The 18,197-nt window shown below is 39.0% G+C and overlaps 1 protein-coding gene across 3 annotated transcripts in view; it reads left to right on the top strand.

Moving 5' to 3' along the window:
- Positions 1 to 17,950, top strand: part of stag2b (STAG2 cohesin complex component b) — a 51,068-nt gene extending 33,118 nt beyond the window's left edge. Inside the window, exons 9-34 of one of the 3 annotated variants that reach the window (XM_067457773.1) lie at positions 581 to 654; positions 787 to 910; positions 1,029 to 1,127; positions 1,269 to 1,348; positions 2,095 to 2,202; positions 2,357 to 2,468; positions 5,127 to 5,244; positions 5,326 to 5,429; positions 5,536 to 5,628; positions 5,718 to 5,807; positions 5,914 to 6,117; positions 7,068 to 7,138; positions 7,436 to 7,523; positions 7,924 to 8,004; positions 8,096 to 8,188; positions 8,267 to 8,441; positions 8,816 to 8,958; positions 9,049 to 9,150; positions 9,234 to 9,382; positions 9,471 to 9,599; positions 9,710 to 9,915; positions 11,640 to 11,868; positions 12,020 to 12,133; positions 12,235 to 12,361; positions 15,544 to 15,621; positions 15,896 to 17,950. In XM_067457773.1, the coding sequence (XP_067313874.1) occupies positions 581 to 654; positions 787 to 910; positions 1,029 to 1,127; positions 1,269 to 1,348; positions 2,095 to 2,202; positions 2,357 to 2,468; positions 5,127 to 5,244; positions 5,326 to 5,429; positions 5,536 to 5,628; positions 5,718 to 5,807; positions 5,914 to 6,117; positions 7,068 to 7,138; positions 7,436 to 7,523; positions 7,924 to 8,004; positions 8,096 to 8,188; positions 8,267 to 8,441; positions 8,816 to 8,958; positions 9,049 to 9,150; positions 9,234 to 9,382; positions 9,471 to 9,599; positions 9,710 to 9,915; positions 11,640 to 11,868; positions 12,020 to 12,133; positions 12,235 to 12,361; positions 15,544 to 15,621; positions 15,896 to 15,919 (3,015 nt within the window). In that variant the 3' untranslated portion in view covers positions 15,920 to 17,950. Of the gene's footprint in view, positions 1 to 580; positions 655 to 786; positions 911 to 1,028; positions 1,128 to 1,268; positions 1,349 to 2,094; positions 2,203 to 2,356; positions 2,469 to 5,126; positions 5,245 to 5,325; positions 5,430 to 5,535; positions 5,629 to 5,717; positions 5,808 to 5,913; positions 6,118 to 7,067; positions 7,139 to 7,435; positions 7,524 to 7,923; positions 8,005 to 8,095; positions 8,189 to 8,266; positions 8,442 to 8,815; positions 8,959 to 9,048; positions 9,151 to 9,233; positions 9,383 to 9,470; positions 9,600 to 9,709; positions 9,916 to 11,639; positions 11,869 to 12,019; positions 12,134 to 12,234; positions 12,362 to 15,543 lie in introns of all 3 variants that reach the window. The other 2 variants (XM_067457772.1, XM_067457771.1) reach the window with 2 other exon arrangements.
- The last annotated feature ends 247 nt before the right edge of the window (positions 17,951 to 18,197 follow it).

Here is an 18,197-nt window from a genome sequence, read left to right as displayed (position 1 = left end):
TCAGGCAGGCCTTTCCTCTCTCAAGACCCATAAAAGGCACTAAAGACGTTACAAAGCCCATCTCACTACAGTGATTCTACAATAATTTTATGAAGCAACGAGAATAGTTTGTGTGCAAAAAACGAAAACAAAACTAAACGACTTGCATATTGATTATACCGATTTCAAAACAGTGTCGAACCGTTATGAATCAGCATATTGATTCATGATTCATGATTCCGAATCCTGAATCGATGGTCCTGATGGAGAAGCAGCTTGTTTCTTAAAATAACATCAAAGATGAATATCATTAAAATCACATATGGTCATATATAATAAAATCACATATTTGGGAGCCCTTAACCTTGAAAGAGTCTCTTTGTCAGAGTTATTTCAAATTGTAGAAACTGTGATAAAAAGAAAGAAAAGCAAGAGGGAGTAAAGAGAGGACGTTAAAGGTGTAATGTTAAAGAAGTTTGCATACAAGAAGCTTTTGATTTCACTCACATACACACAAACCTTTGACTACTAATATAGGTTACCGTCATGCCTTGCCTGCAACAATGATTGAATAATGAAACTTTTTTTTTTTTCTTTACAGTTACAAGAAAATCAAGATGAAATTGAAAACATGATGAATGCCATTTTCAAGGGTGTCTTTGTTCACCGATATCGGTATGCACCCATAAGTGTTGATTTTCTACCAGCACAAACTCATCATCAGTTGCCATTCAACTGATTACTCAGAAATGTTCTATGTTCCTGTGGGTGTTTATGGGCTTAAGTGCTTCTGTTATTCCTCCTCAGTGATGCAATAGCAGAGATCCGGGCAATCTGCATCGAGGAGATTGGCGTGTGGATGAAAATGTACAGTGATGCATTCCTTAACGACAGCTATCTTAAGTATGTGGGCTGGACCATGCACGACAAGGTGAGAATTCAATAATTTATCCCTTTTTCTTTAATCCCTAAATATAGTGTCAGATGGAGTTAGTCACGACACATTCCTGGAGTTGGAATTAAATTGTAACTCTCTTCCTCTCTCTCAGCAAGGTGAGGTGCGTCTGAAGTGTCTCACAGCTCTGCAGGGGCTGTACTATAACCGCGAGCTCAATGCCAAACTGGAGCTCTTCACCAGCCGCTTCAAGGTGAGAGAACCATCTGGGGAAGCTTCATCCAAAATAGAGCAAACACAGAAATTAGTCATCTAAAATACTCCTGTGAAATGTATAGTTTGTATGTATATATTATATATTGTTTACATGGGGTTATCTGTTTTTCTCCTTCAGGACCGTATCGTATCTATGACGCTGGACAAAGAGTATGATGTTGCTGTGCAAGCAATAAAGCTGCTCACTCTGGTGTTACAGTACGTGTAAAACTCTGAATACACTTTCTACTATAGCAGAGTTTCTTATAAGATGGTAATTTGAGGTTTGGGTTACAAAATATTGTGAAAACATCTTTGTTTTATGAAAGAAATGAATACTTAAACGTTGCATTACATTTAAAAGACATTATTATTTTACAAAATATTTATATTTTAAATAAATAATTTCAAAAATATTAAGCAGCACAAATTTTTTCAACATGTTTCAAAAGAAATGTTTCTTGAGCACCAAATCAGTATATTATAATTATTTCTGAAGGATCATGTAATCTGAAGAACAGTAGTGGCCACTGAAAATTCAGCTTTGCCATCACAGAAATGCATTACATTTTAAAATATTCTTATATATTACTTATATTACCTACTTAAAATAACGTTTTTATTGTGAAATATTTTTAAAAATATTAAAAGTATATTTTAATATTTCACTGTATTAACTTTTTTATTTATTTTATTTGATCAAATAAATGCAGCCTTGGTGAGCATATGAGAATATTAAAAATATCTAAATATTGTTTAATTGCAATTAACAAACAAATGACACTTGTGACCTAGTTATTTTAAACCCATGAGTTATCGGCTTGATTCAGCCAAATGTTTCATTGAATGATCTCACTGAATCTGTCAGAGTGGTTATTGAATCAACATTTGAAACACTGCAGGCAGAACTCTGTAAGAACCAGTATGACAGGGTGCTCATGTGCTTTTGTTGTTTGGTATTACAGTAGCAGTGATGAGGTTCTTACTGCAGAAGACTGTGAGAGTGTGTACCACCTAGTGTATTCAGCCCACCGCCCCGTCGCTGTGGCAGCAGGAGAGTTCCTCTTTAAAAAGTGAGTTTTGTTCATTGTTTTTTCACATCTGATAAAGTTGTACAAATGAAGCTTCTATAAACCTAGTCTTTGACCTCCTGAAAGATAAGAAAAAATATATCTAGAGACATGAACGAAGAGATGTGGTTGTTAACATCGCCATCTTTGTTTTTAGACTGTTCAGTCATCGAGACCCTGAAGATGACAGCATGCCCAAGAGAAGAGGCAGACAGAGCGCAAACGCCAACCTCATCAAAACCACTGTCTTTTTCTTCTTGGAGAGTGAGGTGAGGTAACATCAACAATATCCTTACACATGATGTGACTAGGCCTGTCACGATAACAAATTTTGCTGGACGATAAATTGGCCAAGAAATTATTGGGATAAACGATAATATTGTCGTTCTGAGACCATTTTCATTTAAAATAATGATAATGGCATAAAAATGCAGGTACACCTTTTCAAAGATCAATAAACTTTAATTTTCTAAAGACTATTTAACACTAAAAATGGAAAAAACCCAAAACAATAAATAAAATGGATGAAAATGCAACGGATGTTTGTGTTTTAGGTGCATATTAGGGCCGGCACGGTTCAGAAAACCCACGGTTCGGTTCGTATCACGGTTTTAGGGTCACGGTTTTCCGTTCTGTACGGTTCTTGTTGTTTTTTTATTTTAATCCAGAAATGTACTTCAGCATATGATAAATTAATTATCCACGATTTAGGATACAGTATTAAAAAAAATGTTATATCATAGCGTAATCATGCACAAACTGAACTTGACCATCTCTGAGGAAAGCTAGTCTCTTGATGACATGCTTTTCCTTTATTTGACAAAAAAAGGAGCATGTGTATTGCTATCTCTACAGGAACTTATGTGCCTTTTTAGCACACAAAGATTGAATTGAAGAATTAACTTGTGTTTATCAAACTTCATTGTAGCTTTAAGCCTCGTTTATACACGACGCGTCCGCTCGAGCGCAAGGGTCCGCACGGCAAAAATTACGTTGACACGGAGTGCGCGAGACCCCAATTTCGCTTGGTGTTGTGCACATCAAATTTCGTAACTTTGCGTGTGGCTCCGCAACTGAAGAGCCATGAGTTCCAGACAAATCTCCTGGCCGAGAATGACGTCTCATCACGCCGCACCCGGTCTGCGCGCCGAGTATAAACACCTCCCCAAACGGACGAGGCGTGCGCAGTCAACGAGAGAGACGAGGAAAACAAAAAAGCATGCAAATGGCAATTATCATGGCTGGAAAAATTATCGAGCTCATTTTTTTTATTGTGCGATTAATTGATTTATCTACTATCGTTACAGGCCTAGATGTGACATTAAAGGTGCCCTAGAATGATTTGAAACAATATGTTAAATTGTTCTCTGATATCTACATGGTCAAATATCACAGGTCAAAAATGGTCCAGATACGGGTTTACAGGTCCATTTACAACCCTAGAAATTGTTCCAAGAATTTAATGCTCTGTTTTTGCCTTATTTGGAAGGGTCATGAATATTAATGCAGAGTTCTGCTCTGATTGGCTGTTTCACTGCACTGCTGCTCAATGACAGCAAACACATCTATACCATCCGTCATGGCAATGATTTAACTTTGAATCACGAACTGAACTGGGTAGCGTGTGAATGTTATTAGTACAGTAACGTTACAGTTTGACAGTAGAGTACTGATTTAAAAGTCGATTTATTTAGCCAAAACACGTCATGTAGAAGCCACTCAAAATAGTCAAGTGTCATGTTTAATAATAATAATAATTTAATAATAATTTAAATTTATAAAGCGCTTTTTTAGGCACTCAAAACACTTTACATAGGAGGGGGACTCTCCTCAACCACCACAAATGTGCAGCATCCACCTGGATGATGCGACGGCAGCCATATTGCACCAGAACGCCCACCACACACCAGCTGATTGGTGGAGAGGAGACCGAATGATGAAGCCAATCAGAATATGGGGATTATTAGAAGGCCATGATGGACCAGTGGACCATATTAGAAGGGGCCAGTGGGCAAATTTGGCCAGGATGCCGGGGTTACACCCCTACTCTTTATCGAAGGACATCCTGGGATTTTTTAACCACCACAGAGAAACGGGACCTCGGTTTAACGTCTCATCCGAAGGACGATGCTCATTGACAGTATAGTGTCCCCATCACTATACTAGGGTGTTAGGACCCACACAGATTATTTAGATTTCAGTCCGTCAAAAGGGATCGACTTGCGTATCTACTGTTGTAATGAGCTAATCCTGCTTGATTTTGTCCCAGGTTAGAAAAACTGTCCGTGGTGAAATAGGCCAAGCAAAGAACAACTTTGAATTAAATTTTTGCGGTATCCAGTTGTAAATAAACATCAACCATGACTGTTGACATTTTTTTTTATCTGTGGGAAGGCTATGAAAAGTCCTCACGTCCCCTGCACAGCCTGGAACATGACATTTGTGTCCATGATCTGCTGTTTTCGCTATCCTCAATGAACATTGGCTGACATGCAAATGTTAGGGCCGTACATATTAAGGATCCCAAGGATTGCATTACATGTGGCCTAATGTTGAAAATAGCCTGTTTTTCCGTGGTGTTTTCACAAACAAGATTTACATATGAAGGAGGAGCCAATGATGTTTGAGACTTACTGTATGTGATGTCCATGTACTGAACTCTTTTTATTTAACTATGGCAAGCTTAATTCAATTTTTCGTTCTAGGGCACCTTTATATCAAGTCAGTTCTGTTTGCATGTTAAAGGATGCAATTTCCTCAAAGTCTTATGGATCATAGTTTCAGTTCTCTTCAATTCTCAGCATTTTAATTGAAATGCAATTCATTAATGAACCATGATATGAGTCATAATTTTTCAGCACTATATAATTATATTCTAATTATGCACATATACTGATATTTTATATCGTATACGTGTTGATCCTCAGCTTCACGAGCATGCAGCCTACCTAGTGGACAGTATGTGGGACTGTGCAGCAGAGATCCTGAAGGACTGGGAGTGCATGATCAGCCTGCTGCTGGATGAGCCACTGCCCGGAGAGGAAGGTCAGACTCAGAGACACACCAGCAGAACTTTTACTTGCTCCAAAGCGGTTGAGAGATTAATTACTTTTGTGTGTTTTCCAGCTCTGTCGGACAGACAGGAGACAGCTCTGATAGAGATCATGCTGTGCACCATCCGTCAGGCTGCAGAATGCCATCCTCCTGTGGGCAGAGGCACGGGCAAGAGGGTAAAACCTGATGCCACACGCATCGACTGGTCCTTGATGACAGATCCCTGCTTTCACACATTACCTGTTACACGCTGTTCTCAATTCTCACTTGATCTGGTTTCAGGTTCTGACAGCGAAGGAAAAGAAGACTCAGCTTGATGACCGGACGAGAATGACGGAGCTCTTCGCTATAGCACTGCCAGCTTTACTTGCAAAGGTTAAAGTCCATTAAAAGTAAAAAGCAACATGAAATGGTATTTAAAGAGCGCTGAAACTGATAAGATACACTTTTTTTCTTTCACACAGTACTCTGTAGATGCAGAGAAAGTGACAAATCTGCTGCAGCTGCCCCAGTTTTTTGATCTGGAGATCTACACCACAGGGCGTTTGGAAAAGGTCTGAACCACGTTGTTTAAACAGAATAAATGCACACTGATTCTCAACAAGACTTATTGTGTAGAATGTGAATGAAAGCCGCTTTCTTTTTTTCTTTTTCTCGCAGCACCTGGATTCTTTGTTAAGACAAATCAGAGAGATTGTGGAGAAGCACACGGACACAGATGTGCTAGAGGCTTGCTCCAAAACTTACCACTCCCTGTGCAACGAGGAGTTCACCATCTTTAACCGGGTGGATATTGCCCGTAGCCAGCTTTTGGATGAACAGGTGGACAAGTTCAACAAGCTTCTGGAGGACTTCCTGCAGGAGGTGAGGACAGCGGGTGGCTCAGGGTGGATTTTCAGGAGCACTTTGTTGTTCTATGTTTGCATAGGACAAATGTTTGGAAAGAGTATTTCTGCTCTGCTTCTAGTGCAACACTGTGTGGTCTGTTTTTCTGGAGGTCTCTTTGGGGATGGTCTGGCCTCCATTTCCAACATGACAAGTTAATTAGTGAGGTGCACTAGTTTATTTAGACTTTTTTCCCTAATTGTTCATATTTTTAGTAGTCGTGCTCTAAAAGGGTGTAGTATGTGCTGCATCTCAAAATGTATCAGTAATAATTAGTAAAGTCTATATCATGGGTCGGCAACCGATGTCACACACAAATGTTGGAGGGGTAATCTAGTAGTCTAGAAATTTAGATGAACCCTAGCGGCAGCAAATCTATTTTGTCGCGAATGTAGTCTAGCAATAGACTTCTGAGATGGAAAAAACAAACTCAGATTGGTCAGGCCAATCACATCGGTCAGTGGGCGGGCTTAACATAATGACGGCAGAGTTGTTTGGTACTTGTAAACAAAGAAGCTGGCGAACGGTGGTCTTTCGAACCGGCTTTGGCCACGACTCTGGACGACTTGGAGTTAATTTTTTCTTTGAGAAAAGAACAAAGAATGGCACTGAAATCAATCTTAAGAAGGGAAGATGTGTTCAGAGTTTTGCCGACCAGATACGGCAAAAGTTTAATCTGTCTACTAGCTGCTCACAAAATATGCAGTCTTTTGTGAGTAAAATGCATTTGACCTGAGTTTGGTGCACATAGCCTTCAGGGATTCTTTAAGACCAAGAATTGAGCTAGCTAGTTGTGGAAAGTTGGAAACACATCCTTTTTTTTTTTTTTTACACACATCCTTAGTACTCAGTCCAAAGAATTTTCATCTGATGCATTCAGATGCCCAGAAAGTTGCAGTTGTCTCATGAGTAGCTTGTTTCTTTCACAGGGTGAGGACCCAGATGAAGATGATGCTTACCAAGTTCTGTCCACACTGAAGAGGATCACAGCTTTCCACAAGTAAGGCTTTCCTGTACCATCATATAGTGTTTCTCTTTAACATATTATAACTTTGTCCTGGAGCATCCCCAGCACTGCACATTTGGATGTCTCCATTATCTAACACACCTGATTGAATTCTTAAGCTCAATAGTAGAGACTGAAAGAGGTGGGCATGTCAAATTAGGGAGAAATACAAAATGTACATTGTGCAGTGCTAATGGTGCTGCAGGACAGGTTTAAAAAGCTCAGCTTTATGGGCAAAGGCTGTCATTTATTTACTTTACTAAACCTCTTTCATCCCTATGTATGTTGTAGTGCTCATGATCTCTCGAAATGGGACCTCTTCACCAGCAACTACAAGTTACTGAACACTGGTATTGAAAATGGAGACATGCCTGAGCAGGTATTCATTTTAATTCAGCAAGTTGGGTGTATGAATTCTTGTAGTGCCCAACTGTGCCAGACTATAGTGTAGGATTGTGACTTTATTCTAATATTTTTCTCTTAATTGCAATTTTTATGACATAGGTGAGACTTTACCTTTCTCAAATGAGTTCTGTGTAATTGTGACTTTTTCTCACGATTTGAATTTTTTTTTTTTTTTTTTTACAGAATTGCGATTTATAATCTCAATTACATTTTAAATGATCTCACAATTACCTTTTTTTTATTTATTTATTTTTATAAATAAATAGTCTCCCTTAGAAATAACACCTTGAGTTCAGTTGAAACTTTTTGTTCTGTTGAAACTGCTTTTGCCTCATGATTGTCGGGTAACGTTACTGTCTCTCTGGACTTCCCAGATTGTCATTCATGCACTGCAGTGCACACATTACGTCATTCTTTGGAGCTTAGCCAAGGTCTCTGAGGGCACTTCTAAAAAGGTAGCTCCCATTCATATGGTTTACATTCATTCATTCTTCCCGCTTGTTACTGTGGTTTGTTGGATGTCAACAATGCGTTCGGTCTCTGTAGGAGGACATGTTGACTCTGAGGAAACAGATGAGGGCGTTTTGTCTAATGTGCCAGCGTTACCTAACCAGCGTCAACACCGCTGTCAAAGAGCAGGTCTGTATCAAAGGTCACAACAAGTCATTATCCCTCACGCCACGGACAGGCTTTACCTGACTGCATGTTCTCTCTTAGGCCTTCACCATCCTCTGTGACCTGCTGCTGATCTTCAGCCATCAGATCGTCTCAGGGGGGAGGGAAGCTCTTGAGCCCCTAGTATACACATCTGAGGCATCCCTGCAGTCCGAGCTTCTCAATTTCATCCTGGACCATGTCTTCATTGACCAGGATGAAGACAGCAACAGCACAGGTCTATCACTGCTAATAGCGTAACGATATTCAGTTAGAGCTAACAGGCTTTGCTGAATGGATTTAGCGCCCCTGGCTGTTTAATGTTGAATGCTAACACTAAGACATCACAAAGGAAATTGGCTTTAGAAGCGTTTAATTGATTTAGAGATTAGAGACTCTAGCAACACTTAATCCTGCTGTGCACTGAGCTTCACCTGAAGTAGACTGACTAGTTTAATTGAACAGTTGTTTGGACACATCAACTTCTGTTTCTTTATTTGCTGTCAGGGTTTAAGGTGACCAATAGAGGGCAGCAGTTTTCCTTGTAGTGCAAGCTGCTCATAGTCACATTCGTGAGCATTATTTGAAAGTCTGTCTCCCTTTATTTTCAAGCAGATGGGCAGCAGGATGATGAAGCTGGAAAAATCGAAGCTTTGCACAAGAGGAGGAATCTGCTGGCCGCATATTGCAAACTCATTATCTACAACGTAGTTGAGATGAACACTGGTGCGGATATTTTTAAGCAATACATGAGGGTGAGTCTTATCATTCTATAAACATGCATTTTCAGTTAATTTATTTCCTTTAATGCACACTAAAATGAACAAAAAATTTGTCCTGTCCAGTATTACAATGACTATGGTGACATCATCAAGGAAACTATGAGCAAGACGAGACAGATCGACAAAATCCAATGTGCAAAGACACTCATTCTGAGCTTGCAACAGGTCAGTGAAAACGTTTTGTATCTTCCGTCAAACCAGATTTCATTTGCCGGTTGATAACGTGTTATTCCTTCCGCTTTGTACAGCTCTTCAATGAGATGCTGTCAGACCTGGGACCCAGCTTTGACCGTTCATCCTCGGCTTTCTGCGGCATTAAAGAGCTCGCTCGGCGCTTCTCTCTGACTTTTGGTCTGGACCAGCTCAAGACCAGAGAGGCTATCGCCATGTTACACAAGTAAGATTCCATTGAGATCCTCTGGGTGGATAAAAACTTTGTGCGTGGAGTTAGATTGCATGTTTACACTACATGTTACTCTGTCTAGGGACGGTATTGAGTTTGCCTTCAAAGAGCCGAATCCTCAGGGTGAGGGACATCCTCCCGTCAACCTGGCTTTTCTGGATATTCTCAGCGAGTTCTCATCCAAACTCATGCGTCAGGACAAGCGGACTGTGTAAGCAACCATTTATTGACCTCAGCATATGCATAGGTGCGTAACTGGACTTTGTGGAGCATTCATTAGCTGTTGGATCTAATGTTGGTCCTCTTCTCTTTTTCCCAAAGGCACATGTATTTGGAGCGCTTCATGACATTTCAGATGGCCTTGCAGAGGGAAGACTGCTGGCTGCCGCTCATCTCTTACAGAAACTCATTGCAGGCGGGGGGTGACGACGACACTATGTCTGTGGTCAGTGGCATCAGTAGCCGAGGCTCCTCTGTCAGGAGTAAAAAAGCTAAGCCTGCCACCGGCAAGAGGAAATTACCGGAAGGTATAACTGTTTGAATACAAGAAATCAGACAAATAATGTATGTCACTTGATAACGTGCATTAATGGAATGTGCACTGTAACACCATTGGCCTTTTTAAGGATCTTTTTTAAAGGGATAGTTCACCCAAAAATTTAAATTTGATGTTTATCTGTTTACCCCCCTGGGCATCCAAGATGTAGGTGTTTGTTTCTTCAGTAGAACACAAATGAAGATTTTTAACTCCAACCGTTGCTTGTATAATGCATGTCAATGGGGTGTTTTCTATGACAGCCACTGTGAGAGTAAAAAAAACACAGACATACAAATCCATATTAAACCCTGTGGCTCGTGGCGACACATTGATGTTTTAAGACCCTAAAAGATCTGCGAGAAACCGAACAGTATTTATGGTATATTTTTAACCTCATATCAGACGTCATATCAAATGTTTTAACCTCAAATTTAACCTCAAATCAAAATAACGGCGCAATCATTGGATGGCCTTAATCTGACATCGTCAAACTCAATTCTAGTCAGAATATCTGATACTAGAATAGTCTGATATTGCTCCTTTGGGCTGTGATTATGGGGCGTGTTTCAACCGAACCAGGAAAGACCTCAATTGGATAGACCTTCAACCAATCAGAGCAATGGACCGACGCATAACGTTAGTGGTCAAATGTCAACAGAACTCAAATGCACTGTGTTGCCAAGTCTACAGTTTTCCCGCAGGTTGTTTTCCATGTCCGTGGGTTGAAGCGACGTCACTTAATATGACATTTAAACCCAAGATTGCAAATTTTAGCAGGCAACCTTGCCAAAATAACAGATTTTACTCCCAAAATGGCCTTTTTCAGAGAACACCCCCAAAAAGCTATTGGGCTTGTTTTGGGCTAGTAGTTGGGGGGGTTTTGTTGTAAATACTTGGCAACCCTGTCTGCATGCACGCTGGAATAAGTAATGTTAGAAGAAAAAGATGAGTGTAAACGATTTTTGCCGGTGTTGTAAAAAAAAAGAATTCAAGAATACACTGAGTACTTACCAACACGATCATCATTTCTGAGACAAATAGTAAAGATTAATGCATTTATGAACAAGTTCTCCGTTTACAATTATCAAATTCAACCTAAGCGCCTTTGATGATGTGGATGATTACATTACTGTTGGTCATCTGTCCATCATCGTCTAAAGCCCGCCCTGACAATTTAATTGGTCCGAACAGTTTATGTTCGGGCATAATCACTCCTCTATGGATCAAGTCCAGACTGAACTGCCCGAGCTCAAATGTTGTGGGCGTGGCTAAATTTGGCTGGATGCAGGTTAGGATGCCCTGGGGGCAAGCAGATTAATGTCAAATTTTAATTTTTGGGTGAACTATCCCCCCAAGTCATGCCAGTTTTTATTTATGATAATAAGCATGGAATAAAAACTCCCTCTATCTAATTTGTAAATGCACGCTATATAGATCTTATTGTCAAAATGTTAGAACTTCATGAACTTGTTAAAACATCAGACTTCTCTCTTGTTGACGCATGCTCTTCACCTATCATCACCCCTGCAAGCTTATGTTAATCTGCCTCCATTTTTGAGTGTACATGCAATCAGCAACCAATGAACAGAAACAACATTTTTTTTCTTTTTCTATAATTCATTACGCACTGCTATATGTAACCAAACGGAAGAAAAGACCTGTCGCTACTTGGGTTTCATCAGCTTTATTGCTTGTTCTGCTGTCTGTGTGCAGAGGAGAGCAGCAGCAGCAGCGAGGTGTGGATGAGCCGTGAGCAGAGCATGCAGACGCCCGTAATGATGCCGTCACCACACCTCACCTCCACCATCATGAGAGAACCCAAACGCCTGCGTCCCGAGGAGAGCTACATGGGGGTGTACACCATGACCCCCGATCAGCAACAGCAGCACACACACCCTCAGACCCCTCAGCCACAGCACCACCAAACACCCATGGACTACAAGTAAGAGCATTGACTTTTTCATGTCTGTGGATGTCATGACTCCTCATCAATACAGCTAATTATAGCCATACAATTGTCATGCATGCGTGACGTATAGCATCTAGTTTTGGACCGAAGAGATATAGTGAGGTGTGATGGTACTGTTTTACAGCACACAAGTCACATGGATGCTAGCACAGAGACAGCAACAAGAGGAAGTGGCCAGACAGCAGCAGGAGAGAGCAATGAACTACGCCAAATTAAGGAGCAACCTTCAGCATGCCATGTAAGAGAAATCACTCTCAAAATGTAACATTACACTGCATTTTGTCCAGCGGTCAGATGGCATTTAAATGCACACAAAAACATGGTGTCATTGGTTTGCAGTCGTCGAGGAACAGGCCTGATGGAGGATGATGAGGAACCCATTGTGGAAGATGTGATGATGTCATCAGAAGGCCGGATTGAGGATCTCAATGAAGGCATGGACTTCGACACCATGGATATTGATCTGGTAATAAGCTTTTGGTCTCTAGGTTTTTGTCTTAAATTATTACATAATATTTGGGGTCAATAATATTTGTTAAGGTTTCTGAAAGATATATCTTGCGCTTACAGAGGCTGCATTATTTGTAAAAAACTAGCCTGACAAGCCAGCCGCAAGATGTTGGGTCTGGGAACTCACAGTTGGCAGGGCTCAATCTGAGGGGCGAGATAAACTATTGTTTTTCAAACTCCGTCTGCACACAATTGGATAGAACTAAAACCAACCAGAGCAACGTGAAGCAGAGCTAGTTGATAGATTAAACTTTTGCTGTGTCCGGTTGTGAAAACTCTGAACACATCTTCCCTTCTTAAGAATGATTTCAGTGCCGTTCTTTTCTCAAAGAAAAGCTTAACTCAAGTCTCCCAGAGTCACGGCCAAAGCCGATTTGAAAGGCCGCCATTCGCCAGCTTCTTTGTTTACAAGTGGCACACGAAATCTCCATAACTCTGCGATCATTATGTTAAGCCCCGCCCACCGACTCTATACACAATGTGATTGGCCTGACCAGAGTTTGGTTTTTCCAGCTTGCAAGTCTATGGAGAGTTGCTAGATGACACTCGCTGTAAATTAGATTTGCTGCCGCTAGGGTGCGTCTAGATTTAAAGGCTAGGTCACAGCATTAATAATCTAAAATAGAATTACTATTTAAAATAACTGTTTTATATTTTAAACTGTAATGCATTTCTGTGATGTCAAAGCTTTTTCAGCCACAATTACTGCAGTCTTCAGTGTCACAAAATTCTTCAGTATCACATGATCCTTCAGAAATCACAGGGTTTTTGCAATTGAAAGCCTTAATAATGTCTTAAATCAGAGTAGAAAATCTTAAAATCATAGTGACATTAAGTGTTGAAAAATGATCTTCCTCAGTATTTATCCTTAGTATCCGTCTTTCGGATGAGACGTTAAACCAAGGTCCTGACTCTCTGTGGTCGTTAAAAATCCCAGGATGTCCTTCAATAAAGAGTAGGGGTGAACCCCGGCATTCTGGCCAAATTTGCCCACCGGCCTCTGTTCATCATGGCCTCCTAATAATCCCCATATAATGTTTGGCTTCATCACTCTGTCTCCTCTCCTCACCCAAAAATGAAATTTCTTTCATTAATGACTCACCTCAATGTCGTTCCACACCCGTAAGACCTCTGTTAATCCTCGTAACACAGTTTAAGATATTTTAGATTTAGTCCGAGGCCTTTCTGTCCTTTGAATGTAAGTGTATGCTCCTTGCTGTCCACGCCCAGAACGTAATGCAAACATCATCAAAGTAGTCCATATGTGACATGAGTTGGTTAGTTAGACTTTTTTGAAGCGTCGACAATACCAGGGGCGGAGCCAGACAATGTAAACATTCAGGGCTTAGCCGAAACCTAGGGGGGTCCGGGGGCATACTCCCCCGGAGAGATTTTTTTCCATTTACATCAGCTAAATGCACTATTTTTCAGGCTTTTTGAGATAATAGAATGCTTAAAAATCTATATACTATCTGGAAAAATTGTTACTCAGTAAAAAAATAAAATAATAATTCACCCAGTAGAGCCTACAACCTGTTTTGTATTTAACTGTTCTCCAGCTGTAGTGAATCCAAAACACCAAAAATGTTAAGGATGACTCATTTTCACCCCTGGCAAATAAAAAAGGCAACCATTTGACTATTTTTAAGTTAGCCTGCATAGGTAAAATTGGAATTATTATTATTAATTCATAAATCTTTAGAGTTTGGTTTACTTTGTGCTTAGCTGACAAATTTGCTACATCAGAATCCATGACCAATCAGATGTGGTTTTCGGCTGCAAACTTTCGCGGTAGGTTAGTTCTACAAAGGAAATGCCCATATTTGGAATTAGACAGCGCTGTGTGTGAGACTGAGAGCTTTACTGATACCAGGCATGACATGCTTCTGTGAATGGAGACGGCACGAGAGCTCGCGTTAGAATAACTTTGGATGATTTCAGGTAGAAATCTAAAGGCGCACGGTGACAAAATATAATGAAATAACCACCTTAAATGTGTAATGTTGCCTTTTTTATTTTGACAGGAAAGCTTACATGTTAAGGGAGTAAACCGGCACAAAATCTCAAAATTGACTATGTTTTCACCTGCCGTGTCTCGCCTTAATAAGTAAAACCTAACTTTAACTCTAGCTAGCCAGCAATACAGTCATGTAACTCAAGTGTTACAACAGTGGATTCACAAACCTGTAACACGTTCATCTGACGCAGAATTTCTCTCTGGCCCGTGAGGTTTAGTGTTCCTTTTAAAAAAATGTGTAATGTCCATGTTAACTATAGTCAACTACGGCGCCGGTGAAATACAAAAGCCCGCCAATCCCTAAAGACAACGACGAAGAAGATGATGTATATTTTAGGGCTTTCAAGGACTACTTTGATGATGTAAGGACTACTTTGATAAAAAAATATATATTTTTTTTTTTTTCAGAAAACAAGCTGTCTTATGTCATTTTGTTTCTCCAGTAAATGTATCTTGATTTAAGAATCTTTAGACTATTGGACTGGAAAAAAGACAAAAATGCTAAGGAAGAACATCCCTTTTTACAGTTTTCAATTTGTATATTCTAGTGGTTGGGAGCAGAGCTATTGAAGCCATAAGCATTTATAAAAAAATAAAAAATAAATGTAACGTAATTAAAATGTAATCGAGATCTGTTGGAAGTATTTGTACATGTTGAGTCATTGCTGATACAACTCATTGTTTCTCCCTAGATATTTACATTTAGAAAACATTGGCGTATTTTTCCATTCAGTTTATTCCTTATGTTTTTCCTTAAAACGGTCTTGAAAATAATTATTTTCATTTTAATATGCTGATTTGGTGCTCAAGCAAAAAACAACAACAAAAAAATAGCTGTATTTTTTCCTCACCATTTCTTAATAAAAAGTTCAAAGGATTAGTATTTATTTGAACTACAAATCATTTATAAATTTCTTGTGACAATTTAATGCATCCCGGCAGAAAAAAAATATTTTCTTTAAAAAAAATATATATTTTACAAGAAATATATCTTACTGCCCCCAGACTTTTGGTGTGTGTATAAGATTTTAATTCACATTAAATAATTATTAAAGCCATGTTTAATATCTAATTACCACTTGTTTTTGCACATCTCACCCTTGCTCTTTGGTATCTTGCAGCCCCCATCGAAGAATCGACGAGAGCGATCGGAACTGAAGCCCGACTTTTTCGACCCTGCCTCCATCATGGATGAGTCTGTAAGAAGCACTCATTTCCTGGGTTATGATGCTTTTCAGCGGTAATGGGGGACTCGTTCACTCCGACACTAAGGACGTGAAAGAGAGATCACCACTAGATGGCACTAGCAGGAGTGATTTCAGATAGTTTGAATTGCGCTTGTGCAAAAAGACAGAGAGGGGGAGAGCATCTCACTATTATAAGTAGTAATCAGACCTATCAGGACTGGTGATTGAATGAAACGTTTGTTTGGTAACTCTAAACACAACTGAATTTGAACATTTTCTCTTGTAGGTCCTGGGAGTGCCCATGTTTTAAGATTATAATTGGAGGAGTGTGAAGAGAAGAGACATTTTGTGTGAATTCACATTGATTCTCTAAAGAGAATTAAATTCAATGGAGTGATTGGCATCCAAATCAGCTTGTACCATTGACACTTACTAAAACACAGAACGGATAAAGGAGCAATTCAAAGTCTTTGCAATCATTGTGTGGGCTTTCCCTGATCATGCAAAACCGTGACAGTAGATACTGAGCGCCATGGAATCTCGGACTGTCCTTAGCCATAAATGAGTATATGAGATATAGACATTTATATATATAAATAAATATATATATATATATCTATAAAGAATATTTCACAGTTGAACGTCATCATGTTTAAAGAAACATATGTGAGATCTCTTAGAGTTGTGGTATTTCTTGAAACCAGGGGTGAATGCATCTTTTTTTAACTTAAAGACAACTTTGTTATGTATAGCCCTTTTGTAATAGTGAGTAATCTGGTGTAAAGTAGTAATTTATAAGCAGGTTTTTGCTCATCATAGTGAGTATTGATATATTTTATTCTTCTTATCTAATATGTGAAATGGAGACAAACCTCCAGGTCTTTATATCTAGAATTTAGTTTCCTTTTAATTCCACCCTCAGAAATCATGACATAATTACACGAAACCTAAATCAAAACACTCTGAGCTGATTTATTACTGCCTTTGGTGCATGTGTGAAATTTAGGGCAATTTCAGTGACACGATCACTGATTGGTGTATGTTAAATACCCCAACCATTCAGTGGCCCCGTCGCTCTCTTTGCACCAACAAAACTGTTTTGTGCCAACTGCTCTAGTAAATGTGGCACTTACAATCCCAGTCAGTCTGTGGAGATGCACAGAACGGACTATATTTCTTCCGCAGAGTCACAAGGCTTATCCAAAGATCAGATCTGCTCGTGTGTCCCTCTAAATCTAAAATCTAAGATCAAGCAAAGAAGAGGAAATCTCTCCAGTAGTGCCATTGTGTTGTCTCTAATAAAACAGAACTTAGTGTAGTATGTCTGGTGGAGATTTTCTTCTCCCTGATTAGAGCTATATAGACATCTACATTTAAATAAAGTTATATATAAATATATAAATTGGTGCTGATTTTATAATTGTGCTTTTTTTTCCTTATTTTTAAAACTCCAACTTAGAGTTAAAAGGTTTTGAAATATATAAGAACATGTCTAAACATGAAAGTGTGTAGCCATGCAGCAAGTAAAGTTTTGAGATTTTATTTGATGTTTTTTCCTCCTCCTTTTTTTGTTTTTTTTGTTTTTGGTGTGTATTGTTTGGATTGTTTTTGTCAGTCTTAAGAGGTTTTTTTAGGTTTCACATTTTCCTAATTGTAAATTAGTTTGGTTGCAATTCACGGACAGAACTATTTTATTCAGCTCCAAGTTTGTTTTTCCCAGTATGAAATAGTCAAAGTGTAACATAATGTCCTACGAGATCCTAAATGTTACAGCATTGCATTCGGCAGCTCTACAAAGCTTAACTAATACATTAATACATGAACGTATATTGCAGACATGTGCATTTTGTCTGGGGAATACTTTTTAATCATTCCATGCCTTGGCCTTAAAACGTCCTTGTTTTAAAAAGGAAAAGAAGGTGGTTGTCAAACATAAATCTTCCATGTTGAAACTTATGTGAGGTACATTGGATTCCTTTCGTATCAGAAAAGGATTAGTGCATTTCTGAAATGGCATGAGTGTAATTATTTAAAAGAAGGTGTGCAGACAGATTTTGAATTATGAAAGTAAATGCCCTTCGGCTTAAACTGTCTTCTGTTCCTCACCACTACATTCATTGAACTGCTGAATAGATTGTGTAAATAATACATGCATTTAAACGTAAAGCTTAATTTTCTAGTGCTTTTTTCTGTTAACATTTAAAACATATTATCACTTTTCCCTGTTCAGAGATATAAACTCATACATAACCGTTTCCCTGTCCTCTGTTATCCACTGTAATGTTTCTGATTTGTATCTGTCTGGAGACAGTAAGTTTTTGAATAAAAGTAAACAAATCTATCGTGTGTTTGTGTGGTTTTTACATGATTATTTTTTTTTTTGTCAAATGCTTTATCACTTGCTTACAAATTAGGAAAAGTCACAAGAAAATATCCAGTGTAAAACGATATATTTGTAACTCGTTCTATGTAGTTTTGAGATGAGGATATTTATGCATTAATAATAATTGATATAATTATAATAAGTGTACGTTTCTATGGCAACACTCAGCACGAACATAGAACACGAATCTACAGTGGTCCCGTGC

This window comes from Pseudorasbora parva, chromosome 11 (genome assembly GCF_024679245.1).
Source record: "Pseudorasbora parva isolate DD20220531a chromosome 11, ASM2467924v1, whole genome shotgun sequence".
NCBI classification, from domain to species: Eukaryota; Metazoa; Chordata; class Actinopteri; order Cypriniformes; family Gobionidae; genus Pseudorasbora; species Pseudorasbora parva.
Note: the sequence above shows the minus strand (reverse complement) of the source record. Positions and strands in the feature narration are given on the sequence as shown.